This window comes from Ovis canadensis, chromosome 2 (genome assembly GCF_042477335.2).
Source record: "Ovis canadensis isolate MfBH-ARS-UI-01 breed Bighorn chromosome 2, ARS-UI_OviCan_v2, whole genome shotgun sequence".
Taxonomy (NCBI): Eukaryota; Metazoa; Chordata; class Mammalia; order Artiodactyla; family Bovidae; genus Ovis; species Ovis canadensis.
In genome coordinates, this window is record NC_091246.1 from 242,081,853 (window position 1) to 242,109,395 (window position 27,543).

Genomic DNA, 27,543 nt, shown 5'->3' on the forward strand with positions numbered 1-27,543 from the left:
GTCCCTGCATCCAACGATGGTGGTGAGCATCCTGTCAGCGGGGTTTTGTGAGTGCAGCTGCTTAAACCCCAGCCCTGAGCCCTGGCAAACAGCAGGCAGCGGAGATGTAAGGGAAGGCCCGAGTGGCAGCGGCCCCCTGCTGTCCTACCCGAGGCAGGCCGGGGCCCTTCCCCTGCCGCCCCGCCCCAGCTGTGACGCCCACACCCCTGCCTGTCTGAGGGGCAGGAAGGAAGTGAGGAGGGCAGCCGGCAGCTTCCCCTTTTCTGCCCCTGCTCCAGGCTCCTAGTTCCTTCCCCGTCAGTGCCTCGGAGGAGGGGAGGCAACATCATGGCCCCCCGCGCGGCCGCCATCCGCCAGACCTGCTGCTGCTTCAACGTGCGCATTGCCACCACCGCCCTGGCCATCTACCATGTGGTGAGTGTGCTGGAGGCCCGGGCACTGTGTGTGCGTGAGACGGAGGGAGAGAGCCCCACCCCCCATCTACTGAACCCCCCTGAATGGGAGGATCGTGGCTCACCACCTCTTCGGAGAACCCCGGTCCGTCCTTTCCATGCTCCGGGCCTTGGGGTCCCTCTCTGTCCAAAGTGCCTGCTGGGGGTGAGGTTTGGGGGCGGGTGGAGCTCTGCGGCAGTGGCAGGAGTGGAACGAGGGGGTCCTTGTTCTAAGCGAATATAGCTCCCATTCCCTCTGAGGCTCAGTTTCTGTCTCTGTGAAATGGGACCTTCAGCTCCACAAGCTCTTTCAGGGTCAAACAGCTCCAGATGTGAAAGTGCTTTGGAAACCCGGAATCTCAGGAGGAACGTGAGCCAAGAGTGTTGTCAGGAAATGGGGTCAGGTCACAGGCACAGCTGTGCCGACTCTCCCTGGGGCCTGGGCCACTGGAAGGGATGGGAAGTGGGAATCTCCCTTTTGTGCTTCCAGAGGGGACAGAGGGGCCTGAGTCCTCTTGGTTTGGCTTGCATATGAGCAGGGTGACTGGCCTGGACCTGGAGACTTGGGCCAGTTGAGGAGGAACGGGCCCCCAGTACCCCTTTGGAGGCTGGTGCGCACAGCTGGATGTTGAGTCTTGTCTCTTATAAACTCAGAGTGACTGACTCTGGGCAAGTCATAGCCCCCGGGGGCCAGAGGCTCTCCCTCTGTCTAGGTGGCTGAAGGTTGGGGTTCTCTTTTCGGGCCCTGTCCAGACCCATCCCCCGAGCCCACAGCTCTGAGACACACGCAGCTCACCAGACCCAGCTCACCCTCCCTCCCAGGGTGACTCAGGGCCTGTGGTTAACAGTTCTTTTATGAGCCTGGAAGGGCTTCCTTAAAATTAGCCTAAATCCGGCAATGCTGTGGCGGGCTGCTATAAACTGTTCAGACCTGGTTGCATCTGCTTCTTGTCGCAGGCAGAGCCGGCAGGGCTGTGGCCAGAGCCCAACCTTCAGAGCGCTGGTGCCCCTCAGGGTTCAGCACAGTCTCTGGATCCGGACTCTGGTGTGCCAGTCCTGGCCTCATCACTTCCTAGCTGTGCAGCCTTGGGCCACTTACTTAACCTCTATGAATGTCTGTTTCATCTAAAAAAAAAAAATGAGCTTGAGAATAATAATACCTCTCCTATGCGGTTGTTGAGAGGATCAAGGGTATAAATATCTACAAGGCACGTAGTGGGAACTATTACCTGACAGGTTCAGTTCAGTTCAGTCGCTCAGTCGTGTCCGACTCTTTGCGACCTCATGAATCGCAGCACGCCAGGCCTCCCTGTCCATCTCCAACTCCTGGAGTTCACTCAGACTCATGTCCATCGAGTTGGTGATGCCATCCAGCCATCTCATCCTCAGTCGTCCCCTTCTCCTCCCGCCGCCAATCCCTCCCAGCATCAGAGTCTTTTCCAATGAGTCAACTCTTCGCATGAGGTGGCCAAAGTACTGGAGCTTCAGCTTTAACATCATTCCTTCCAAAGAAATCCCAGGGCTGATCTCCTTCAGAATGGACTGGTTGGATCTCCTTGCAGTCCAAGGGACTCTCAAGAGTCTTCTCCAACACCACAGTTCAAACGCATCAATTCGTAGTTGAAGTTATTATTAGCAGGGCCTCAGACACAGAGCCTGAGGCCGGCACACCCATAAGCCAAGTGGTCAGATCCCCAGAACACTGGTTTTGGGCGGAGCTCAGAGGTTGCTCTGCCAGGCTCCTACCAATGTGAGAGTGATTCTGAGAGGAGTGAAAGGCTCTTGACTGTCCCCAGACCAAATCCTTAGGGCCTCTTCAAGCTCTGAGATTGTATCATGTTCTTGGAAACACAGTGTCCTAAGCAGGGATGTCCCCGTGGGAAGCAGGCCCCTGGGTCTCTACCCTTGCTCTGCCGCTAACCAGCCATGCAACCTTGGACAGGCTGCTTGCTTGGGGCTCAGTTTTTCCTTTACAAGATGATGGATGAGGGGTGTGGACTGGCTCAATCGCTGATGCATCCAGGGCCAGGCAGCTCCTGTAAGTGAGCACCCTGGGGCACGCGGCCCTTGCTGTGACCTGGGAAAACTGTTCTGCGTCTGTTCCGGCAGCTGCTCTCCGTTTCCGCCGATTGTTGCTATGTGGGCCCCAGCAGCCGCTCTTGTGACATTTGGAGAAACAGGAAACACGGGCTTTTATGTCACAACTTCTGCTGTCTCCATGTTGGTGACTGATTTGAGGAAAAAAAAGAAATCCCTGGGCAGGCCGAGTCAAATCTACTTGCAGGCTGCAGGGCCCAGAGTCTGCCTCGCAAACCCCTGACTTTGTGACTTGAGGTTTCTTTCTGCTCATGCCATCCGAGATCCTCACCTGTACACAGTGATATGACATCAGCCTCTGCCCACAGAGCTGGAGAAAGTGTGCATGGGTGATCAGGAAGCCTTCTTGGAGGAGTGCCACTGGCAGACGTGTAGTTTGGTTATGGGGAGGGTGGATCTGGGATGGATAGGTGTGCAAAGCTGTGGAGGCTGAGGACTGTGGCTTGTGCTTGGGACACTGCACAGACCAGCTGGAGGCTTTAGGTTGGGGAGTAGGAGGTGGGAGGGGGTTGGATTGATAAGCTAGAGGTTGGGCCTTCACGACAGGGCACTATTGATATTTGGGGCTGGTGCATTCTTTGTTGTGGAGAGTGAACAGTATACTGTCAGATGTTTAGCAGCATCCCCTGGCCTTTATTTACAAGATACTAATAACTCCCCACCAGCTGTGATGACCCAAAATATCTCCAGACACTCTGAATGTATCCTGGGCGTGAAATCACGCCCAGCTGAGAACCACCATCTTTCATGTGGGTCATGGGGAGCCATGGGATGTCCTAGAGCAGAAGGCAGGAGAACGGAAGAAAAGTCTGGAAGCTGGCTTGGGCAGTCTTCTCTGGGCTGGGATGCTTGATTGACTCCAGTGGAGGATGGTCCTCCTGCCCTCTCTGTGAGAGGTCTTGCTCCTTCCCAGAAAGGGCAGGGCTTTCTCTGTGGCCTGGCAGTCACGTAGCAGGTGTACTGTCAGGGGCTTGAACATCTGGATAGAAAAGTAGAAGCTGCCCTCCAGATGTATTGATCACCTAGACTGGTGTCATCTGGAGCCATTCGTGGGTGACAGCCCTGCACACGGAGAGCTATTCGTGGACTGGGCCCCTCTAGGGAGGGTTAAATCGGGCTCTTGGCATACTGAGACAGTGCCACCGTTTATTGAGTCATCGGGGCATTATTATTGCAGGACCTCCACGTCCAACGGCCGGAGGACCTTCTTCCCCACTTCCCTGGGTTTGTGCAGAGGATTCCCTGGGTCACAAATGATTTTTGACCCAAAGTGGCACCCCTAGAGGAGTCAGAGAACTTTCGTAAATTGGTCTCTTTGGTTCTGGTTTATCTGGCAGCCCAAAGCATGTCTGTCCCAAGTTAATGGCAGGAGATAAGGACCCCAGAAGACCCCTTTGCCCAGAAATATCTCCCTCCCAAGGTGCCTGGAGTTCCATTAGAAATTCACTGCCTGATAAAAAGCTTCCACCCACAGTGATTGCAGCCCCGTAGGGAGAGGATTCACCGAAACAAGCCCAGGAGGAAATGAGGCTGGTGCTGGCCTTGGCTTGTCTCTGGGTTACAGGTTGTGAAAGCTCTGGTTTTTTTTTCCTACTTTTCTGTATTCTCAGTATTTGCTACAATGAGCATGTATTACATTTTAAAAATAAATATTTTATTTTAGAACAGTTTTGGATTTATAGGAGAACTGTGAACAGAGTTCCTGTATACCCGCTTTCTGGGCTCCCCGATTGACAGCGTCTTATATTAACATGACGCATTTGTCACAGTTGATGAGTCAGTACTGATATACTATTATTAGCCGCCAGCCAATACTTTACTCAGATTTCTTCAGCTTTCCCCTAAGATCCTTTTTCTCTTCCAGGACCCCACGTTGGGACCCCACGTTGTATATAGTCATCACACCTCCTTAGGTTTCCCTTGGCTGTGATAGTCTTTCCAGCCCATACTTTACCCAGATTTCTTCAGCTTTCCCCTAAGATCCTTTTTCTCTTCCAGGATCCCACGTTGTGTACAGTCACCACACCTCCTTAGGTTTCCCTTGGCTGTGATCGTTTTCCAGGTTTTCCTCATTTTTGATGACCTTGACAGTGTTGAGGAATATTAGTCACGCATTTTGTCAGATACTCATCACATGGGACTTGTCTGGTGGTTTTCTCCTGGTTAGACTTGGACAGCGTGTTTGGGAAGGAGATCGCAGAGGTGAAGTGCCCTCTCCGCACTGCACATTGAGGGTGTATGCTTGCACGTGTCTTACCGCTGTTGATGTTGACCTTGGTCACCTGGCTGAGGTCCTGTCTGTTGTGTTTCTCCACTGTAAAGAGACTGCTTCTCCACCAGTATTCTGCTTGACCTACAGGTCTGCTGGCAGCAGGCTCCACGTCTGAGGCACTGCTATTGAAGCATTCAATCTCTATTACTTGAAGGACCCTCTTGTCAATGTGGATCCGCTCTCAACGTGTCTTTCTTTTCTGTGCCCTGCCCCAGGCCAGTACATGCGCCTGACTCTTTCATGGCCTCTGTCCTCTAGGGGTTCCAACCTACCAAGGAAAAATTGTGATAATGGTGCTGAAGGATAGCAGTGCTGGCTCAGATGGGGGCACAGACGAGCTGCGTTAGCTCAGCCCTGGTGTAGAAGCTATGGGTTTCTCTGGTTGCTCAGTGGTAAAAAAATTCTGCCTGCAAGGCAGGAGACACAGGAGACATGAGTTCGATCCCTGAGTCACACAGGAGACCTGGGTTCGATCCCTGAGTCAGGAAAATCCCCCAGAGGAGGAAATGGCAACTCACTCCAGTATTCTTGCCTGGAAAATCCTTTGGATAGAAGAGCCTGGCGGGCTACAGTCCATGGAGTTGGAGTAAGAGTTGGACTCCACTGAGCATGCACTAGGTGGAGGCTGGGGATTCAGGAAGGGCTTTGGGGAGGAGGCCTGAGTGCTAAGCAAGAGCAGGACTTTGCTTGAGAACGTAGAGGAAAAAAAGGGCATGCTGGCCGAGGGGGCAGCAGATGCAGCTTTGGAAGTACTGAGAAGCTCACGGAGCTGGGATGGAGGGAGCGATGTTTATGAGGTGTGGTAGGGGAGGTTGCAGAGGTCAGCAGGGGTAAGACTGAAACAGATCTCCGGCTTCTTTCATGGATCTCTGCTTGCCCTAGTTCTCTCATTTCGTAGAGGAGTGAACAGGCTCCAGAGGGTCCCTGACTTGCTCCAGGTCACACAGGGAGGTGGGGGAGGGGCTTGCTCCAGACCTCGGCTACCAGCACACAGGTGTGTGGGATGAGCCCGCGGGTGCACAGATGAACTCCTTACCTGGTCCATGGCCCGGGGGTGGTCCAGCTGTCTGAGAGGCCCTTCTCTCACCCAGCGTTCGTTTCTTCTTCATGGTCCTGCTCATGGGATGCTTCCTCCTCCAGGAAGCCCTCTCGTTTGTCCTCCTGAGAACTGCAGTGCCTCCTCTCTCTCTGCTCCACTTTGGGGACTGAAAAGATTGTGGACTTGTCTCCACCACTCACTGACAATGTGACTGAGCAGGCAGTTGCCTTTGCTGTCTGGGCCTCAGCTTCCTATCTGTTAAATGGGGCCAGTGGTCCCTGTCTCAAGGCTGATGGTTTTGAAATATTGAGTTGATGTGGCCCTACGAGAGACGGCGGCTGGCAGGCAAGAGCCCCGTGTGGGCTGTGGGATGTGACCAGAGGCCACTCCCCTTTCTAGAGCTCATCTGTTTAGAGTCTAAAAATAGGTCCTAACTGTTAGGTCCATCTGTTAAAACCTCTGCCTTCACGCCCAGTGGCCCCATGCGGGGCAGAAAGAACTCGCTCCGTATGCTGCCTGAATGGTGGGGGAGGCCAGCGGGGGTAGGGTGGGAATCATGGCCCCTCTCCAGAGCCCTGGCCAAAGCGCCCTGGTGGGAACTCAGTTGTGCTCCCCATCTCCAGGGTGCGCATCCTGCCTTCTAGCTTATAAAATGTCAGAGGCCTTCAAGGGGCCCCCTGGACCAGCTGGGCCCAGTGTGGGTGGCAGACAGGGCCTTCTGGGGAGCAAAGTTAGTTGGGCTCTTCTTGCTGCCCCAGGCCTGGTGGGCTGAGTGGTGGTGGCCAGTCATCTGTGTGAGGTGGGCCTGGAAGGCCAGACCCCAGACTGAGCCTCGTCCCATCCCCACTTCCTGGTTCTCAAGCCCAAGGAAAGAGAAGGAAAGAGCTTCTGGGAATGGAAGGTGGTGAATGGTGGTTCCATCCATTGAGGGTCACCTTGGCTGGAGGGACCCACTGTTGTCAGAGAGCCATACCAGCCCCAGGGAGGGTTCTCCCTGGTATAGGGGCTGGGGCCTTACTCAGACCTGGCCCTATGGCTGGAGGGCAGGGCCTGGGTGGGCCAAGGTTCTCGGTCAGCACCCTAGTCCAGAGCCCCGCCGCACCCCGCCCCCCCAACCGGAAGGGAGGCTTTTATTTTGAGCCCAGGGCAGTGGCTCAGAACCAGGACTTCTATCTGAGGCCTGCATTGGCCTCCCAGGGGACCCCACACCACCGGGGGCACAGAGCCTTTAATGAGGCAGGAAGCTGAGCAGGGAGCTTGCACAGTGGAGGTGCTGGCTCCCCGCCTTGCAGACCTCAGCCCTGCTGCAGGCCCAGTGGGTCCCTCTCCTTCTCCGAGCTTCAGTTTTCTCCCTCGTCAACTGGGGGCCAATTACCATGACCGGCATCGTCAGAGACTCAAAGGGGACCAAGTGGGAGACCCAGCGAGTGCCCCACAAATGGGAGCTACCCCTGGAGAAGAAATTTGACAAAAGAGGAAATTGAGGCTTGCACAGGCCAAGCGACTTTGCAGCCCGGGGTAGATCCAGAACAAGAGCCCAAGAGTCCTGCTCGAGGCCCATTCTTCGCTGCTACTGCTCCAGACCGTGGCGGGGGAAGGGCAGGCTTCTTGGTAGCCATGGAGTTGGATTCAACAGTAGTATCAGGGGAGCATTGTTCTTAGAAACACAGAGCCCATGTGCAAAGATGCAATCTCTATTTCACCTGTAAAAGGAGAGGGAATTGATCTCTCCTAAATGCTCCAGTCATAGTAACACTTATTATCACAGCGGGGGCGTTTGCCCTGAAGGTAAATAAGGAATTGATGCTTTGTGGGGATAGTTTGGGGGTGTTCAGAAAGTGAAGGAGGATGGGAGCGTGGACTCAGCTTGGAGGTTCATTCTGAGCCCCCAAATGGGTGCCCATAAAGGATGCCCAACCCCCCATCCTCCAAGAATAGCAGAGACCCCCTGGGATTCACCGGGTCAGAAAGCTCACCTTCAGTGCCTCTTCCTTCAGGGGAAGGCTTGCCCTCCTGTCTTCTTTCACAGGGGCAGGTCTGAAAGGTCAAAGGGCAGAGGGCAGAGGCCAGAGGGCTTCACACTTGAAGCACAGGCAAGGGACGGGGCTCAGAGGTTGATACACTGGTTTTCCCGGACGTGGGCCCAGAGCGAGCTGCTCCCATGCTCGCACTTTCCACTTTCCACTTTCCACTGCGGGGTAATGAACCATCGGGCGTGCAATCCCAACCATGTTCTCTGCCAGCTCCCGACCTGTGCGTGAGCTGTTCCTTTTTTCCCTGGAGTGTTCTTTCTCCCTTTTCTGCCAACCTCGCAGTCACATCCCTGCAAAACCACATGTCCCCGTAGCATCTCCTGCATCCTTCCACCAGCCCAGCCACCCAGCAGATGCTGCCATTTTCTGGGGGCCTCCTGTGTGCCGGGCATGTGCTGAGCCCAAGTCGCAGTTCCCCAAGAGAAGCTTCTTGCAGTTTCCTAAACACACCTCATCCTTTTCTGCTTTTGCTGTTCCCTCTGCCTGGAAGACCCTTCCCACTGCCCTTTGGGGGAAATCTTTAATTCTCACCACCTCTCAGAAGCCTTCCTGGAACCCCGACTCCTAGACCCTGAGTTCTCAGAGTTTCCCCCTATCTCAGGGTGGCTCCCACCTCCCCCTGTGGGGGTCCTGGGGGTCCTGTGGTCTGGCCTGGAGCCCTGAAGGCCAGGGTTGGCCCTGCCTGATTCATCTTCATCATCCCCAGGGCCTGACATGGAGTAAGTGAAAGTGAAAGTGAAGTCGCTCAGTCGTGTCCGACTCTTTGCCACCCCATGGACTGTGGCCTATCAGGTTGCTCCAACCATGGGCTTCTCCAGGCAAGAATACTGGAGTGGGTTGCCATTTCCTTCTCCAGGAGATCTTTCCAACCCAGGGATTGGACCCCGGTCTCCCGCACTGTAAGCAGATGTTTCACCGTCTGAGCCACCAACAGAGGGAACTGACATGGAGTAGGTAGCTGCCAATCTCAATTGTATTTTACTTTTGCAAACCTTTTATTGATGCATAATTTCTATAAGTGCGTGTCTTGATGACCTTTCTCAGGGAGCAACATCCAGGTAGCCTCCACACTGAGAAACAGGACGGGACCAGCCCCCAAGGGCCTCTGGTGGGGCTCGTCACTATGCGGTCCTCACTGACTTCTTTCAACCCTTGTAGTTCTAGAAGCACCTGGGGATGAGTTTACACATCACGGGCGCTTCTTTTCTCTCAGCACTGTGTTTGTGACCTTTTTCTGCATGACTGTGTGTATCCACTTTGTTTTCCCCTTGCTGTTTACTATTTCACTGCATGAATATATCAGAGTATGTTTGCCTCTTGTAGGGAGGGGGAAGACACTGGGGTTGTTTCCAGCATGGGGCCCTTACAATGGCCACGGGGACCTGTGGCTTGGTGTCTGCCCTAGGCACAGTCACTTGGTCTTTCTGAAGATCAAGTCTTTGGTAGCAGACGTCTGTCAACCTCATCTGCTCTGCACAGCAGCCCTGCTAGTGGGTGGGGCCTTCTCTCTGTTTTACAGATGAGGAAACCAGGAAACCAGGCACAGAGGAGTCGAGGGGCCAGGTGGGGTGAAGGAGGGGCGGTTAATAGGAGGAGGGGGCGGGGATGGGAGGGAGGCTGGTGCAGCTGGGCTCCCAGGGAAGTGAGGGGGCCTGGCTGGGGCAGCTGCTGAGCTGTGGTTCTGGGAAGGCGCCCTGTGATGGTATCTAGGCCGGCTGGGGAGGTGTCTGGGGAGATAGCGCTGGCAGAGGTGGGAGGGGGAATGGCCCCCACTCAGTTGCCCCTGATAAGCTGCGACAGGAAGTGTGGGGTGGGGTTGGGGGAGGGAAGCTTCCTCCCCACGCTGATGCATCTGGTTCTTTTCTCCCATCCTCTGGCCAGACAGCCCCAGGGGGTACCCCCCTCCCACCCCCAGGGAAAACAGGGTGGGTGGGCGAGGTGGAGGGGAGTGAGCTTCAGGGAGGGGCGATGAGGATGATGATGGGAAGGAGAAAGATAACAATAATGACAGCCTGAACATGCAGCAGTCTGTGAGCTCCTTGGCCCCCAGAGACGGAGGACCCAGGGTCAGGTTGGAGCAGCCCTGGAAGGCTGGAAGAACTGTGCGCTTGGGACCGGTTTCCCATTGGGCGAACCGCTTCATCTCTGTTGGCGAGGGCGGAGGACAAGCCGGGGCCTGACTCCTTGTGCAGCCTGGGCTGAGGCACCCACAGGCCCGTTCTCCTCGGCTGGAAGCGGGTCAGCAGTTCTGACCTCACAGACCTGTGAGGAGGAGTCAGGGGAGTTAACAGACAGGAAATGGCCCAGGCACCGGCTGTCACATAGCAGATGCTCACTGAGTGTTAGATCGCTCTGTCAGTTTTACCCCCGGAAGCTCAGAGGATAGGTCTCTGCCTGCACGCTTGTGAAAGGGTGGGTCCTAAGCCCCCTCAGGAGGTCTGAGAAGCGGGGGCCCCCATTCTTGACTGGGAAATGGTGCTTGATCGCCAGAGTCAGGGGATCTGGCGTCATCAGCACCATCGCCGTGATCTTCGTCACCACCATCATCACGTCATGCTGTCAGGAGTGCCGTGGACATCAGCAGCAACAGCATGGCCTGACAGTCTTTGCAGTTATTAATTACAATTCCCAGCAGGCCTGTGGCTCCCTCCATCACCACCAGCCTGCCACCTCCACTGTCGCCTCTATCATCACTGCCCATAGGATCATAAGCCAGCCGCAGGGCAGCCAGTCCCCGCCTCCCAGCTCCCGCACGATTGTCAAGCCCACCCGACCCCGTGTCTACTCCACTCAGCTGCAGCATCACCGCCGTTATGGCCCCGGCCATGTTCAATGGTGCTCCCATACCCCTGCCCTCCTGGCCGCCTCCTCTCCTCCTACAACGGTAGGTTAAGGAAGTTAGAGAAGGCGAGGTTCGGAAAAAGAAGGAGACGGGCACTGTACAGAAACAGATCACCTTTAATGAGGCGAGAAGGGGCAGCAGTCAGATTAGCGAGCTGCTGCACTTACCCAAGCAAAGGGTTAAGTATATATAGGCATGTATGTGGAAAGCTACTGTCTTAACGGGGCCTGTTCTTCTCCAGGGTTGTTCAGAGTAGTTCTCTCTTAAACGGCGATGGGCCAGAGGCTGGAAGATCAGCCAGAGGCTGGGACTGGCTGGGAGCTAGGGGTAATCAACCTTAATGTCCATTTTTTTTCTTCCTGCAAGAGAGTTCTTTGTTTGGCATAGAATGTTGGGGAGGACCTGGAGGGGAGTTTTAACTCCAGGCTATTTTGAGCTGTGTACCTTTCCTTCAGCTGCCCTTTTATTTTAGCTCAGGCTGTTGGTTTGCTCCTCAGAACCGCCAGGAAAACAAGTAGAAATTCTCCTGGCCTCCTGGCCACTTCCCCCATCACACGGCTTAGGGAAGTTGTGTGTTTGTTTTTGAGAAAGAAGAGCTGGGGTGGGGATGAAAGTGGGAACTGAAACCAGGGAGAAGGCGAGGGAAGAGGTGAGAAAGAGGAATGGAGAGCGAAGGCGGCAGCGGGTGGCTGAGCGTGGTCAGAACTCACGCGGCCACAGAGCCCGCGCCTGAGTGCGGTGTCCGGAGGACTCAAGCTGATTCTGACTCTGCAGTCTGTTTGCTGTGTGGCCTTGGGCTGGCCACTGCATCTCCTTGGGCTCCACGTGCCCATGGGTGACATCCCCTCTCTCAGGGAAGAGTCATTCCTGCCCCCAAGTTTCCCTGGATCTGTCCTGCCGCGCTCCAGGTCTCTTCCGGGAATGCTTTTCTCTTCTCTCTGCTGGAAAACTACTTCTCCTTCAAAGCCATGATCAAGCTTTTTCCTGTTTGTGAAACCTTCCCGGGGCCTTCCAGACAGCTACGATCAGTCCCACGTCAGGGACTCTCAGCCTCCTGCATGTCCCATGATGTGGCTCTGAATATTCTGGTCACCTGTTGGGTTCCCCTGGGGACTGTGGCACCTGCAAGCCAGGGTCAGTGACTTTTCCAGACAGGGCTGGGAGGTGGTGGGTGCTCAGAGAGTGTTTACTGGATGAACAAACAAGGGAGCAGGTGTAGACCTGCCCAACAGTGTGTACTGATGGGGCACTTGCTGTATGCCAGGCTCAGGGCTGGAGGGCCATTTAACTGATAGCAGCCCTGCCAGGCCGGTCCAGTTATTATCCCATTTCCCAGAGGAGGGGACTGAGGATCAGAGAGGTTAGGAGCTTGCTCAAGGGCACAGAGCCGGGGTTGGGGCAGGGTCACTTGAGTCCAGCACCCTGGCTCTTAGCTGTGACTGACCAAAGATGCTGTCAGGGAAGAACAGGTGGGCAAGTGAATGCCGTGTTCCCAGGCACTGCAGGAGGAGAGAAGCCCCATTCCTGTCCCAGGAGGGCATGAATCACGGCCCAGGCAGGCGCTCAGACTCAGGGAGAGGACAGCTCTGCTCTGGTGGGAGGAGGGAGATGAGGGGAAGGGAGGGCCAGGTGGCCTGGGTAGTCTGGACTCTTGGGGTTTCCTGGCCTCTCCCAGCTTATGCTATAGGTAAGTCAGGTACTTTCTGAAACTACAAACAGCTCTTGGTTGGGGACTTGGGTGGAGCAGTGAGGACTTTCTGATGAGTGGGGTATGTTCTGGGGTGGGAGACGCTGGGCAGCCTGGGTGTGACATGCCATGGGTGGCAGGAGTTCAGTCATTCCTGTGAGAATGGGGGTGACTCTCTTCTTTGACTGGAGGGGATAAACTGAGATCAGGGAGGAGCCAGGACTTGGCCAGGGTTATCTAGCCGTCAGACAGTGGGAGAGGCCTCTTCTACCCCAGCTGTTGTCCCTTGAGCTGTGGGCGTGGGGTCAGTGGCTGGGGAGGGTGGGTGGATGGTTGGTGAGACCAGGGCTGGGCGCCAAGTCAACCACTCAGCCTGGAGTGGAGCCTGGACTCTGGGAGCTCAGGCAACAGGGTTCATATACCAGCCAGGCCACGTGACTCAGGGCACGTGAATTTTCCTCTCTGAGTCTCCATTCCTCATCTCTAACACGGGGAAGATGTTGGCTTTCTTGCAGGGTTTTGGGAGATGGCGGTGCAAGCCTGTGGATACAGGTCTGAGCACAGAGTAGGTGCTCAGGGAATGTCAGTTCCTCTCCACTTCATCTCCTACAGAACTGAGGTGCCTATCTTCCTCCTGGATCAGGGACTGGTGTCTTCCATTGATGGTCAGAGGCCAGCCGAGGGTCTGAGTCAGACTGAGGTTGCTCTGGGGTTGGTTCCTGCCTCTGTGAGCCTCCAGGTTCTTATCTGGCAAATGGGGACAGGGTTATCACTCTCCTACAGGATGATCGGGTGAGAAGGTGAAACTGGGTAAAGGAGGAGCTTGGTTTTAAGCACAGGTGGTTTTTTACAAAAGTGGAAATGCTTCTAGTGTCTGCTGCTGCTTCTAGCACAAGCTGTGGGAGGTGGAGGAGGCGGCAGAGGGAAGGGGAGGAGGGGCCCTGCTGGCTCTGCTGGGCTCTCTCGTGGGAGCGGAGGAGGGCAGACCTCAGGCAGAGCCAGGAGGTGGGGAGATGCTGGGAGGGCACTGGGCGGGGGAAGAGAATCAGATTCAGCGCCCATTGGCCTGGGGTCCTACAAATGATCAGCTCATAGGCCTTGGACAAGTTACCGGACCTCTTTGAGCCTCACTTTTCCCATCTGTGAAATGGAGGTGGGAGCATTACGACCAGTCCCTTTGCTGGATTTGGGAGGATCACAGGGATGGTGTGAGTGGTGAACCAGGCATGGAATCAGGCTGTATAAATGTCTCCCCTCTTCGCTCTCCTTCCTGGGATCCCAGGATATTCAAGAGGGGGTGGTTGAAGAGGGGTAGTTAGGACGCTAGTGGCAGGATTGCTGACGTGGCAGCAGGGCTGTGGGAGAGTGTTAGGGCCAGAAATGAGAATCTCGGGAATGGTTTGTGGGTTGGCACCAGTTTCCAAAGTGGGGTGATACCCAAGGTAACCGCTGGGGCCTCAGAATGACAATATTAAAATTTCTAAAATTTTCAATCATGTTCTTTATTCATTTCTGGGTATGTTGTGTGCAGGTTTTCTGACGTTCACTCTAAACCAGGATGGCGGCACATGGGTATAATTTGGAAATCAAGCCACAGAGAGTAGTGTGTGCAAAGGGTTTTACTGACACGGGCACATGGTCAGAGTATCTGAGCCCTCTGGAGTCAGGAAAGGCAAGGCCCCGAGTTGACTTGGGATTGGGGTGTGTGGGAAGGCATCAGGACAGCCCTGGGACACTGGGACTCCAGGCTCCTCTTTGTCCCCAACTTGCTGTGTGTCCTTGGTCCAGCCACCTAACCTCTCTGAGCTTAGAAAATGAGCAGAGGGAGTTTACAAAAGAAGTGGACAGACTCTTTCTAGCAGCTAGATGTCGAGACTGTCTGATTCTGAGTTTCGTCCTAGACTCAGACAATCCTGGACTCTTGGGACTTCAAAGGGCTTCCTGTTATCACGGCTGATAGATACTCATGCGTTTCTAAGCCCGGCTGTGGCGAGTCGTCTGTGCTCTGCTCGCACATCCCAGGGAACCCCAGAGCTTACCATCTTCCAGGGTGCCCTGTTCTGTCCTCAACTGAGCCATCACTTGCCTCCCTTTCTCTTTCCCTCATTACAGGGGAAACTGGGGTAAGAGGGGCTGGAACTCCAGTCTTCAGGAGGTGAGGAAGCAGCCTTTCTCTCTCGGAGCTGTTTCCTGTGGGTATCAGCCACAGCCCCCACCACATCTGCCTTCTGCTGTGAGGTGCTTTCCACCCTTCTGGTGAAACAAAGCCTTTTTCACCAGGTAGAGGGGGCCCATGTCAACTCACACCAGCCAAAAGCAGCTTATACTTGCTGAGCACCCACTGGAGGGCTTGAAGCTCAGTGCTTTGCAAATACAGTCCAGTTTACTTCCCATTAAATCCAGTGCTTGCCAGTTTCCAGGTGAGGGAGTTCGGAGAGGTAAAGTGACTTACTCAAGGTCACGTAATGACCTGGATTTGTATCCATCTCTGCCTGACTCTGGAGCCCAGCTCCTCAGCAGTCTTCTTTGCTGTCCCTTTCTGGCCCCCTGAACAGGATGTAATATGGCAGGAAGACAAATTGAAACCTATGTCTGCGCTAAAAAAAAAAAAACCCATCACAAGTCAGCCGGGGGGAAACAGATGGTGAGTGTCTAGTTGTTTGTCAGCTGAGCATCAGTTACTAGTGCAGGGCCGCCTAGAAAGCCCATGCAAACTCAGGCCATATTAATAGAGGTAGGCCACCCACTGCAAGGGAGGAGACAGTCTTTTTCACAGTGTGGTCAGATGGCACTGGAGAAGTACGTGTGTATGATGGGGAGAAGGCTTGCTGTAAGGACATGAACTCAGTGAAGATTAAGTTCGCTGTGGTTGGAAGCATTCAATAGAGGCTGCATGGTACAGGATCCCTGCCTTAGAAGATGGAGGGCAGGGATAAGGTGACCTCTAAGGGCCTTTGAAACTGCAGCTTTGTGGCTGAACCACAGCTCTTGCCAGGACCACAGCAATGCTCATGTCCATCAGGTTTGCCCCTTCTCTGTCATTCTTAGCAACGGTCCCCTGAGGAAATAGGGTTTATCCGTTCATCCATCCATCCATCTGTTCATTCATCTATAGCAGCTAGAGCAGTGAGCAAGAGAGACACATTCCTTTCCTCAGTTCAGTTTAGTTGCTCAGTCGTGTCCAACTCTGTGCCCCCATGGACTGCAGCATGCCAGGCCTCCCTGTCCATCACCAACTCCCGGAGCTGACTCAAACTCATGTCCATCGAGGCGGTGATGCCATCCAACCATCTCATCCTCTGTTATCCCCTTTTCCTCCTGCCTTCAATTTTTCCCAGCATCAGGATCTTTTCAAATGAGTCAGCTCTTCCCATCAGGTGGCCAAAGTGTTGGAGTTTCAGCTTCAGCATCAGTCCTTCCAATGTATACTCAGTACTGATCTCCTTTAGGATGGACTGGCTGGATCTCCTTGCAGTCCAGGGGACTGTCAAGAGTCTTCTCCAACACCACAGTTCAAAAGCATCAATTCTTCAGTGCTCAGCTTTCTTCACAGTCCAACTCTCACATGCATACATGACCACAGGAAAAACCATAGCTTTGACTAAATGGACTTCTGTTGGCAAAGTAATGTCTCTGCTTTTTAATATGCTGTCTAGACTGGTCATAACTTTTTTTCCAAGGAGCAAGCGTCTTTTATAATCCAGAGAGAATAATAACAACAACAATAATAGCACAGACTGTGCTTATTATTTGTCAGGTACTTTAAATGAATCATGCCAGCTGGCCCCACTACAACCTTATGAGACGAATATTAGTATTATCTCCATTTGCATATGAGGGTTGAAAAGCCAGGAGGACTGGGATTCATAGATCAGAGACTCCCAGGTCTGAGTTGATGATCCCAAGAACTTGAATTTCTGTCATGCTCAGATGCTGTGACTAAGATCCCGTGATGTCCAGAGGCTGTCGTTATAAAAGAGGGTACACAGCAGGGGCCCAGTCCCTGGTGAGAGCCCTCCATTTCCCCCACTTCCTCAAGCCTGACCTTCAGTAGCCACAGTTACCGCTTTGCTAAGAACTGGGTGTGGTTCTAAGCGCTGTCCTGAGATGTTCTCCTTTAGTCCCCGCATTAGCCTCCTTAGGTAGCTATCAGGATTATCCTTATTTTACAGATGGGAAAACCGAGGCACAGAGAGGTCAAATAATTTGCCCAAGCTCACACAGCTAGGAAGGAGAAGGAGGGTTAACAGCTTGAGCTGTCTCTCTGTCTAGGCCACACTGTATCCAGGATGCCCCACTGCCCGGCATTCCACCTCCTCCAGGACCTCTCCTTACCGGCCCTGACTGCACACTGTTGGGGTGGAAGCGGTTGGTGGTGGGACTGTGCCGACCCCGACTCACTGATGCTCTGTTCTGCCCCCAGATCATGAGTGTGTTGCTGTTCATTGAGCACTCAGTGGAGGTGGCCCACGGCAAGTCCTCCTGCAAGTTCTCGAAGACGGGCTACCTCAGGATCGGTAGGTCCAGGGGAAGCCAAAGGGTGGGGAGCGGTGGGGGAGGGGCGCCAGCCAGGGGTAGGGCAGCTGGAGTTGAGGCCCTGCCACTCGTCCTTTCTGACGTCTGCAAGTGGAGAAATTCCCACGTGTCCGTACGAAGTCTCCAGGTGTGACAGCAAACAGGAGGGTGCTAGGTGGCTCAGACAGTAAAGAATCTGCCTATGGTGTGGGAGACCCGGGTTCGATCCCTGGGTCTGGAAGATCCCCTGGAGAAAGGGAATGGCAACCCACCCCAGTATTCTTGCCTGGAGAATCCCATGGACAGAGGAGACTGGTGGGCTACAGTCCATGGGGTTGCAAAGAGTCGGCCATGACTGAGCGACTGACCCACTTTGCAACCCTAACCAGCCTTCCTAGGCTGGGCCAGTGGCAGTGGCGGCAGGGCCCTCCGCTGCTTAGCCCAGACAGGCGCCCGTCACTCTGCTCCTCACCATGGGCTCCAGCCCCCTCTCTGGTCTCACCTCTCATCACCTTCTGCTCCCACCACACTACCCTCCCCCTGCTGCAGCCACCACACCAAGCTGGGCCCTGTCTCGGGGTCCCTGCCTGGCCTCCTGGCTCACGGGCCACCTCCTTAGAGGCCTTCCCAGGGCCCTGCCACCCTGCTCCCTTTCTTACACTGTCTTTGTTACCTGAAATGTTCTGTTTGCAACTTGGTAGCCTCTCAAGACTGAGAACTGCAGGAGGGCGGGGCCTGGGCTTTCTTGCTCACTGGCATAGTGCCCACACCAGAGGTTCCCAGAGTGTGGCACTTGGAACCTGGAATGCCTCCCTAGGGGGCACTTCTGGGCTCCTCACCTCTCTCTTTGCCTTTCAGCCGAACTGGTCTCCAGCTTCCTGCTTATCACCATGCTCTTCATCATCAGCTTGAGCCTGCTGGTTGGCGTGGTCAAGGTGAGGGCCTGATTGGGGAGGGGCAGGGGAGTTGGGACCTGGGGGGTGGGCATGGAACCCTCGCTGCCCTCCTGCCCTCTCCTATTCACACCAGCTACGTCGGCAGCCCTGGATTCTGAGAGGTGGGAGGCAGGTATTTGGCGGAGATCCAACTTGCACCCTGAGATCTTCAAACTTAGCTTTTGGAAACCTCCCGCCTTTTTCCACGCCAGACCCCTCGGGCTGGAGGCGCTGGTTTCCTATGAAAATCTGTCCTCCACAGGCAGGGGTGTGCTCAGCCAGATGTGGCCGCCACTCATCACTGACACTTAGGCTGAACTAGCTGCCAAACCACGTCCTTTTGAATTGCAGATGGTGGCAAGGAATTTGGTAGAGAGAAAAGGAAGGGGCATTTTGAGGCCTAGGTAGAGGGGAGGAAAGCAGTGGATTCTGTAATCAGTGAGAGGAGCCCAAGCAGAGGGGAAGGTGCAGCTGCGTCTAGCTCAGTGCCACCCAGCTAGCGGATGAGAGAGACGGGCTGTGGCTCAGCCTCCTGCAAAGAGGAACCTGTCTGTCTCTTGGCACCCCCAGGAGTGGGCAGGAAGCCAGGGCCCAGGTCACACAGTCATGGGAGTGGGCCCTGGAAAGAATCCTTCCTGGGCAGACAGTGGGCCGGGCATCCCAGGGCCAGCAGGGTGGGGTGGTGATTTGGTGCTGGTTTGGAACGTCTCCACCTTGCTCCAAACACCACTGTTCACTCCCTAGCTAAGATCACTCTCTCAGAAGCCCTGCATCTCAGGGAGGGTTTTCACCCTGGTTCCTGGGGGGTTGTGCAGAGACAAATGGTCCAGCTAAGAAAATGGATCCGATCGTCCCTGAAGCCTCTGAGCTTTAGCCTGGGCTGATTCGGCTGCCTCCTGAGCAATTTTGGATAACCACATGAGAAACCACGAAACCACCTTTTCTCTGATTTTGTCCCTAGCTGTGGGTTCCTATGAATTAATACTCGTCACAGTGGTCACTTGCTTTCAGTTGAAGGAGAGGGATGTCAGCCTCAACCTCCCAGGCCCTCTCACTGTGACTGAACATCCTGGGAGGCATGCTACCCAGAGGTCAGATCCATTGTTAAAACAGCACGAGCTTTCTTTTTCCCACCTTCAGGCCTTAGCTCCTGCCAGCCCTGCTGCCTCCAATGACCACCCCTTCCCTCCCTGCTTCTTTCCAGCTCTAGTCCCAGTGACTCCACCTCTAGGAAGTCTTCTCAGGTTCCTTTTCATCTGTCAAATGAAAGTCTTTCCTTCTTGGGTTCTTAAGAGTGAGTTGAGGCAGACCTAGGCAGTCTAGGCAGTCCTAGAGCCCCAAGCACTTATGTCTGTAGATGAGGACCGCTCCTGGTGTTCCTGCTGTCTCCCAGGACACCGAGACTGCTTACCCTCAGGGCCTGGGTCTTGCCTTCTCCCCATGTCTAGACCCTCGCTCAGAGGAAGGCATGTGGATCCCCATGGGGTGACCTCAGCCGAGCTGCACAGATGATTTAAGAGAGCATCAGGTTCTCAGGGAGGGAAGGGAGCTTCAGGCCATGGGGTGCCGGAGACCCTCAGGCTGCACAAAACAGCTTGTGCAAGGGACCCCAACCATGCTGGACTTGCCTTTCAGAACCGGGAGAAGTACCTGCTGCCCTTCCTGTCTCTGCAAATCATGGACTTCCTCCTGTGCCTGCTCACCCTGCTGGGCTCTTACATCGAACTGCCTGCCTACCTCAAGTTCGCCTCCCGGAGCGGCAGGCGGGTGGTAAGTACGTCCTGGGTCCCTGTCCCGTGCCTCCCAGCCTCTAGCAGGGGAGACAGAGGAGCTTAGGCTGGTGAGGGTGGGAGCCCACAAGGCCCCTTTCTAGTTGGTGAGGTTGAGCAAGTCCCTGAGCCCCTTCAAATCACCCTGCATTTCTCCCTGTAAAATGTGTCTGAGATCATGTCTCAGCCATACGCCAAAGTATTAATTGGGGAATGCCTGCACAGGGCGAGTGTCATGTGGTAAGCATGGAACAAAGGTGAATTTACACCATAGGAAAGGGGGCGCCCCATTTCTGCCCCGAGCTCCTGCTTTGTCCCTCAACCACGGTGAAGAAAGGAAGGGAAAGATGGTGAGCATCTTTGGCGGGGATGCCCATGGCACCTGGTGCCAATCACTGACTCAGCTTTGCAGAGTTGCTTTCACACTTCTCCTGACTGTGGCCTTTGAGGAGACTGACAAGCTATACTGCAGATGACCCCGGGCTGGGAGTCAGGACACCCTGGTCCTTGTCCTGGGTCTGTACCAGCCCATGGTGGCAATGTCTGAGGAACGAGCTTCTGTTTCTTTCTGGGCACCATGGACCAGAGAGGTGTTGATGTTTCTGGCTGGCAGTCTCTCAAACTGAGGGTCCACTGTGTGCCCCATGGTACCCAGGCTTTTGGGTTGGGGCTGACTTGCTGGTCTGTCTTCTTCCCCCAAAGAACCCCTCCAAGGTCCCACTGATGACCCTGCAGCTGCTGGACTTCTGCCTGAGCATCCTGACCCTCTGCAGCTCCTACATGGAGGTGCCCACCTATCTCAACTTCAAGTCCATGAACCACATGGTGAGTCTGAGCTGAGGGCTCGCTGCCGTCACTGATGGTGTGGCCTTGAGCAAGTTGCTTCCCCTCTCTGTGCCTCAGTGCTTAGGCTGGGTTCTCTGAAAGTGGAGCTGGGTGGGGAGATTCTTGTGTGAGTGATTTCCTGAAGGAGAGTTCTCAGGAAGAAATCTGGAAGGAGCCAGGGAAGCAGGTTAGACAAAAGGAAGAAGTCAGGCAGATATCGGCTTTAGGAATAGCCCTGCGGGATCCAGAGGGCGCCCCGCAGTGTGAACTGCTGTGCAGAGATGGTGAGAGTTTCTCATTTCTCTCTAACAAATGATCCGCAAACCTAGTGACTTAAAACAATAAGCAATTGATATCTGAGTAGTTTCTGAGGATCGCAAATTTGGGAGTGGCTTAGCTGGGTTGTTCAGATTCAGGGTCTCCCTTGAGGTTGCCTCGAGGGCATGTGACTGTGGCCGCCGAGGGCTTTTCTAAATCTGGAGGATGCCCTCCCAGGCTGGCTTACTGGCATGGCTGTGGGCTCTTTGCCTTGGTTTCCAACTATGTGAGCCTTTGAGACGGCTGCTTGAGCATCCTCATGTCGTGGCTGCCAGCTTGCCCCCAGTGAGCAGCCGAGTGAGAGCAAGGAGGAAACAGCCATGGGGTCTCCCAGGTCACACTTACCTCTGGCACATCCTATTGTCTGTGAGAAGTGAGTCTCTAAGTCTAGCTCACACTCGAGGGCGGAGTGTCAAAGGATGTGTGCACATATTTGCATATTTGCACAATTTGCATATTGTCCCCCCAGAGCAGGACCTTCCATCAACCAGTCCTGCTGTAAGCTGCCCCTAGGGGAGGGGACATGTCCCCCTGGTGTTTCAGGATTAGGTGGATCTGTCAGCCAAGACTACCCTCCAGAGAAGGACATGATGGGGACAACGGGGGGTACCAGCCAGATAAGGGTCATCTGGATGGGCATCAGCTGCATTTGCCTCTCTGGGTTTGCTCCCCTGCCAGACAGGGCTAGCACCGGCCTCCCAGGGCCCTTGCAAGGGTCATCTGAGATCATGCGTTCCTATGTGTGTGGAGAGCTGGCTTTTATTCCTTTAGAGTTCCCTAGGGCAGAGGCACTAAAATGGCCCCCGAATCTGTTACAGAATTACCTCCCCAGCCAGGACGGTATGACTCATAACCAGTTCATCAAGGTGATGATCATTTTCTCCATTGCCTTCATCACTGTCCTCATCCTGAAGGTGAGTGGCCCCCGCCCCACGGCTCAGGGAGGGGTGATGGGGTTGTGCTGCTCCAGCGCCTCCTGTTAGGAGGCAGGGAAGCGTGTCTGCCCCGTCTGCCTTCCCTGCTGTGGGCTCCAAACTCCAGCGCTCCCCACACCAGCTCCTCTGACCCCACATGGGATCCTCAGGGACCCCCAGTTTAGAGCAAGTGGATCTGTGAAGACCCAGCTGTGTTTGTCAGGGACTTGGTGTGTGACTCAGAGAAACCCTGATTTAGGGGAAAGAGGAGCTATTCTGTCCGGAATTAGATTCAGAAAGACCTGGCTTTGAATCCCAGCTTTCCCATCTGTAGCTATACGGTTGGTTTTCAAGTCAGTTCTCTCTGGGTCTTGGATCTCACCTGTGAAATGTACATCCCGTGTCTTGCGTTGCCCACGTCAACAGTTTTATGTGATTCAGGCACCAAAATGTAGACAGGTCCTGAGGTCATATTGTTAGAGGTTTGGTGATGAGAAAGACTTTTAATTTCATGACTGCAGCCATGAAATTAAAAGATGCTTACTCCTTGGAAGAAAAGTTATGACCAACCTAGATAGCATATTCAAAAGCAGAGACATTACTTTGCCGACTAAAGTCTGTCTAGTCAAGGCTATGGTTTTTCCAGTAGTCATGAATGGATGTGAGAGTTGGACTGTGAAGAAGGCTGAGCGCTGAAGAATTGATGCTTTTGAACTGTGGTGTTGGAGAAGACTCTTGAGAGTCCCTTGGACTGCAAGGAGATCCAACCAGTCCATTCTGAAGGAGATCAGCCCTGGGATTTCTTTGGAAGGAATGATGCTAAAGCTGAAACTCCAGTACTTTGGCCACCTCATGTGAAGAGTTGACTCATTGGAAAAGACTCTGATGCTGGGAGGGATTGGGGGCAGGAGGAGAAGGGGATGACCGAGGATGAGATGGCTGGATGGCATCACGGACTCGATGGACATGAGTCTGAGTGAACTCTGGGAGTTGGTGATGGACAGGGAGGCCTGGCGTGCTGCGATTCATGTCGCAAAGAACCGGACACGACTGAGTGACTGAACTGAACTGATGAGAAAGAGGAAGGAGATTGGTTTTATTTTTCTCAGGAGCAGTCAGGCCCAGAGGACAGAGTTCCAGTTCTTAGAGATATGGTAACAGACAGGAGTGTGTTAATTGTATCAGTCTCTAAAAACATATTGATTGATACATCTCTGGTCAATGACGGGGTTCCCTGGTGGCTCAGTGGTAAAGAACCTGCCTGCAACGGTCAGTAACATTTGAGCAACGAAAGATATGTTAATACGTCTCCGGTCAATAATGTGTTAATAGCAGCACAACAGGAAGGTGAAGGGGCAAGAAAACTCTGCTGTCTTAGGGAGTCAGTGAAACCGGGGCAGTTCAGCTTGAGAAAGAAATGACTCAAGGGGGATGTGATCACTGTCTCCAAGTACCCGAAGGACTCTCATGGGGATTCTAGAGGCCACAGTGGGGACCTGTGGCCGGAAGCCACAGGGAGGCTGATGTCGATTCAAGAGAAGGAAGGGCTTTTAAAAGCGTTCTTTTCTGATTGTGAAAGTAACATATGATCGCTGTAGAAATTTAGAAACTACCGATGAGCAGAGGGAAGATGATCAGCCCACAATCCACCGCCTCTCAGAGAGTAGCACCTCGGATATCTGGGTGCATTTCTGCCCCCCCCCGTTTTTTTATGGGTGGTGTTACCAGACATCACTGCCTCCTTTCATCTGAGGCCCTGAGCAGTCTCTGCTCTCACTTAATGCCAAACTGGAAACAGCTTCACTCCTTTTAACCCTTCCTCGAAGGACTGAGCTATCACAAGTGCATTAGTCATGCTCAGTGAGAATATTTCTGAAGGCTGGCGGGGACCCAAGTAGGGGTTCACATCATACACGCTGCTAGAGAAAAGCTGTCCAAACAGAACTCCATCCCCTCAGCCCTCTCCTATTATTTTCATCCAGTGGGAGTGGGGGGGTGGGGTCTGTTCTCTGTTAATATGGAGACGTATTAACACATCTTAGGTCTGCCCAACTCTGCCTCAGTGACCACCCTCCACCTGCTTGCTTTGCCCTGGCCCTTCATACTTCATTTTTTCATGGCTCATCTTATTTATCTCTTCTCCCTCTAAGTCTCCATCATAGGACTCCATGAGGCAGGGGACATCCCAGACACCAGGACCCGCTCTTCTTCCTTAGAAGGCAGTTTAGGGGCAGAGAGAGCCTTACTGGCTCTTGTTCCTTGAATGCACCCTGGGGACTTCACTCCTCACCCTGGAAAACGTCTCCCCAATTCTTACATCAATTGCTAAGAGAAAACTATTGCTCGTGTCATCTGACAGATATATACATCTGTACATGTAATTTTTATGCGTCGATAAACATAAAACACTACTGTGTACAGTTTGTAATTTGCTTTAAAAAAAATCAACATATCATAAGCGATTTTGTAGAAAACTTTTTTGGCTGTTAGCTTTGTCTCAAGAGGGGTGGTGCCACCTTAGGAGGTGGTGAGTTTCCTGTCCCCGGAGTGAAGAATCGGGATCTGCAGAAGTGTTGCCAGAGTGGCTGGAGGGTAGCCCAGAAGCCTCCAGAAACCTCCTCCCTGTGCTGAGTCTGTGGGGCATTGAAGAGGGAAGCACCTTGGATCGCTGAGATTGGCAAGTGAGGCCCCCTCCAGCCAGAAGAGGCGTCTGAGCAGCAGCAGTTGAATGTGGCTTTGGGGATGAACTGGGGCTCCACAGGAAGCACCTAGCGTCTGTCCCAGGCCTGCTGGGGTGGTGAGAAGGGGATCACGAAGCACAGCCTGACTTGGGCCTTTTTTCCAGGTCTACATGTTCAAGTGTGTGTGGAGATGCTACAGACTGATGAAGTGCACGAACTCGGCTGAGGAGAGGAGTGGCTCCAAGATGCTACAGAAGGTGAGCCTGCTGGGCAGCCAGGCCCCAGGTCTGCCACCCACTGTATCACTGAGGCCAGGTCTCTCTGCCTTGCTTGGTCTCAGTCTCTCCACCGGTAAGACGAGAGCTGGACCAGAAGAAGTGTGCAGATCCCTTTCCACTCGGATTGTCTAGGATTCAATTCATTCATTCACGCACTAAACATTTTCTGCCTCTTACTCTTTCTTGGCCTCACATCCAACCCTTGGGATGTAGAGAAAATTAAGATGCCACCCTGTTCTGGAGGAGAGCATAGTCCAGAGTGAACCTAGACGTGGAGATTCAGTGATAACTTGCAGAGAAGCACAGGGGCAATGGGAGCACAGAGGAGGCACCTAGCCTCATCTGGGGTTTCAGGGAAGGCTTCCTGGAGGAGGTGGCATTTGACCAAATCTTAGACTGTCAGTTGGTACAACTTAGCTGAGAAAGGGGAAGGGATCTTCCAGGAAGAAGGGTGAAGTGCACTAAGAAGCAGCTGATTGGAGAAATGATGCAAAATTGCAGCTGGTTTAAGTTATTGGAGGCTCACTTTCCTCATCTGTAAAATGGGGATTGTATTGGTTAAGACTTTTTTTGGGTTGCTTGTGTCAGAAACCCAACTCAATCTTACTTATGTTAAAAAAAAATAGGGAATTTATTAGCTTATAGAACTTGAAAGTCCAGTGTAGGTCTGGTTCAGGTCCAGCTGAGACCTGATGTTCAGTGATGATTTCATTTTTAGACATCCCTATCTGCATGGTGACAAAATAGCTGCCAATAGCCCTAGACTGACACCCCACCCTCTAAGTAACCCCAACAAAAAGAAAGACATTCCAGGAGCATGTCTGGTTGGGCCAGCCTGGGTTACAAGCCTATCCCCAAACCAATGATGGATTGCCAGGGAGGATGAAATTCTACTTTGAGTGACCACTGCAGGTCTCATATCCACTCCCTTAGGTCAGAAGGATGATCAGTTCTGAAAGCACATGGACTGAGAATGTTTTCCCAGGGAAAATGGTGGACTGTTCTCAGAACAAGGGGGCTAGATGCTGAACAGGCAGAAACAAGTCTGTCTGCACCTGTCTTGTTCGTGTAATGCCTAGCACACAGTTAGTACCCAAAGCATGCTAGCCGTCATCCTCATCATCATTTTCATCATCTTGTCAAAGGTGGGGCTTGGAACCCCTTGACCCCGGGGTGGGATCGTGGTCCAATTCTCAGGCCTTGTCTCTCTGTCTCTCCCAGGTGGTCCTGCCATCTTATGAGGAAGCCGTGTCTCTGCCATACAAGGTTCCGGAGGGGGGCCCAGCACCACCCCCGTACTCAGAGGTGTGAGGCTCGCCAGGCCCCAGCCCTGGTGCTGGGAGGGGCGGAGCTGCCTCGCAATCCGCTTCTTTGCTTTGGTGGCCCCTGTGGCCTGGGTGAACCACCTGGCTGACTTCAGGACTGTCCGCTTGTGTCCCCCTCGCTGGCCTGCTTTTCCTGCGGGGCCTGGGAGATGCTCACAATGGGTCAACGCTTTTAGGCTGGATGATTCCTTGGGTCTCGAAAATTCAGTCCAACAGCCCTTGGCTTCTTTCGATCAGCTCTGACATTGGTCTACATGACTGCTCTTTCTAAAGTCAGTGAGTTTGGTTATGTAACTCCTCAACTTGACCAGTTTTACTAAGGGGCTGACGAATCAAAAACAAGCTTGTCAGTTCAGTGAAAATAATGTGGTCAAACAACAAATTCCATTGCACTGATTTGTAAATAGTTGTTAATTCACAGAGCAGTTCAGTCAAGTAATCATCAGTTGATCCTCCCCACCAAGTACATATGTCCAATTTCTTCCAATAGTTGCTTAAACAATGATTAAGTCAGCCAACCCTCAGTTAATTTAGTGATGACATTCAATAATAAAAAAACCCCTCAAATTAGCCCCCAAACCATTCAGTTCAATCTAGTCCAATAACCCAACTGCCTGCTGTGGTCAATTCAGTCCTTGTGAGTCCTGAATAATTGTTCATTCAAATGAAAATGCAGTCAGGCATTTGCCAAAATGGGAAGTAGCAGTTGTTTTAATCATCAAACAGCCCCTACAGACACACAATAGGTTTGCTAAAGAGTTGTCATCCTCAACAACCAGTCACTCACGGCCAGTGTGGTCACATAGCCATGGGTCCTGGGAAACAGGTGTCCTCAGCCGCGGTCATCTCTAGGAACGCACTATTGGCCCATCCTGCAGCCTGTCCACCGCCAGTTAGCTGTAGGCCACCCAGCTCTGCCTGACACTTGGGTCAAGCAGAAATTCAGCCCTGAAATCAGGCAAATGCATTTATTGGACTAAATCCACAGGTTAGTTCAGTCAAAACAGGCAAACCCTTTGTGGGCACAGACCCAGCCCTGGGGGCTTATGTTGGTGGGGCCATAGGGAAGGCTTTGGTACCAGTACCACCTCTTCTGTCTGCCCCTGGGGGCCAGGATTTCTGAGGGCACAAATCCAAAGGTGGAGAGAAGGCCACAGAAGCAGGTTCTCTGGGGTCTGTAAGGGGGGTGCAGAGGGAGAGGGCTGTGCAAGGGGCTCCCCACCAACACCCCTTGTGCCACTGCTTTGTGTGATGGGAAAGAAGTTTTAATAAAGCAGCAACACGCTTCTCTTTGGCTCATGTGGTTCTTAAAATATGGTGTGTGGCCAGGGGTGGAAAGTCAGCCTTCATCACTCCAACACACACACACACACACACACACACACACACACACAAACTGTTCTTTCAGTCCAGAAACTCACAGGGCCAATGTCCAGGTAGGGAGTGTCATGACCTGGCACTGTCTCTGATCACCAATCATGGACCCTGTAAACACCCTCAGGTTTCCCAGACACGGTATGAACTGCACTCACCTGGACAGCACCCGCCTGGAGCCAGGTCCCATGCTGGGCACTGGGGTGAC

General features: G+C 53.5%; 1 protein-coding gene and 1 long non-coding RNA gene across 2 annotated transcripts; one reads left to right on the forward strand and one right to left on the reverse strand.

Annotated features, from left to right (window-relative positions):
* On the forward strand, nt 1-27,249 carry LAPTM5 (lysosomal protein transmembrane 5). The gene is made up of 8 exons (XM_069578779.1): nt 1-414; nt 16,825-16,918; nt 17,775-17,851; nt 19,487-19,621; nt 20,323-20,445; nt 21,582-21,677; nt 24,523-24,615; nt 25,858-27,249. Exons 1-8 carry the CDS (start codon nt 328-330, stop codon nt 25,945-25,947), a joined length of 795 nt encoding a protein of 264 aa, XP_069434880.1. The 5' UTR covers nt 1-327; the 3' UTR covers nt 25,948-27,249.
* On the reverse strand, nt 4,161-6,186 carry LOC138434317 (uncharacterized). Its single transcript, XR_011254738.1, has 2 exons — nt 5,837-6,186; nt 4,161-5,068 (listed from the first exon to the last, which is right to left on the reverse strand). It is a non-coding gene; the product is annotated as an uncharacterized lncRNA (long non-coding RNA).
* Nucleotides 27,250-27,543: the final 294 nt, after the last annotated feature.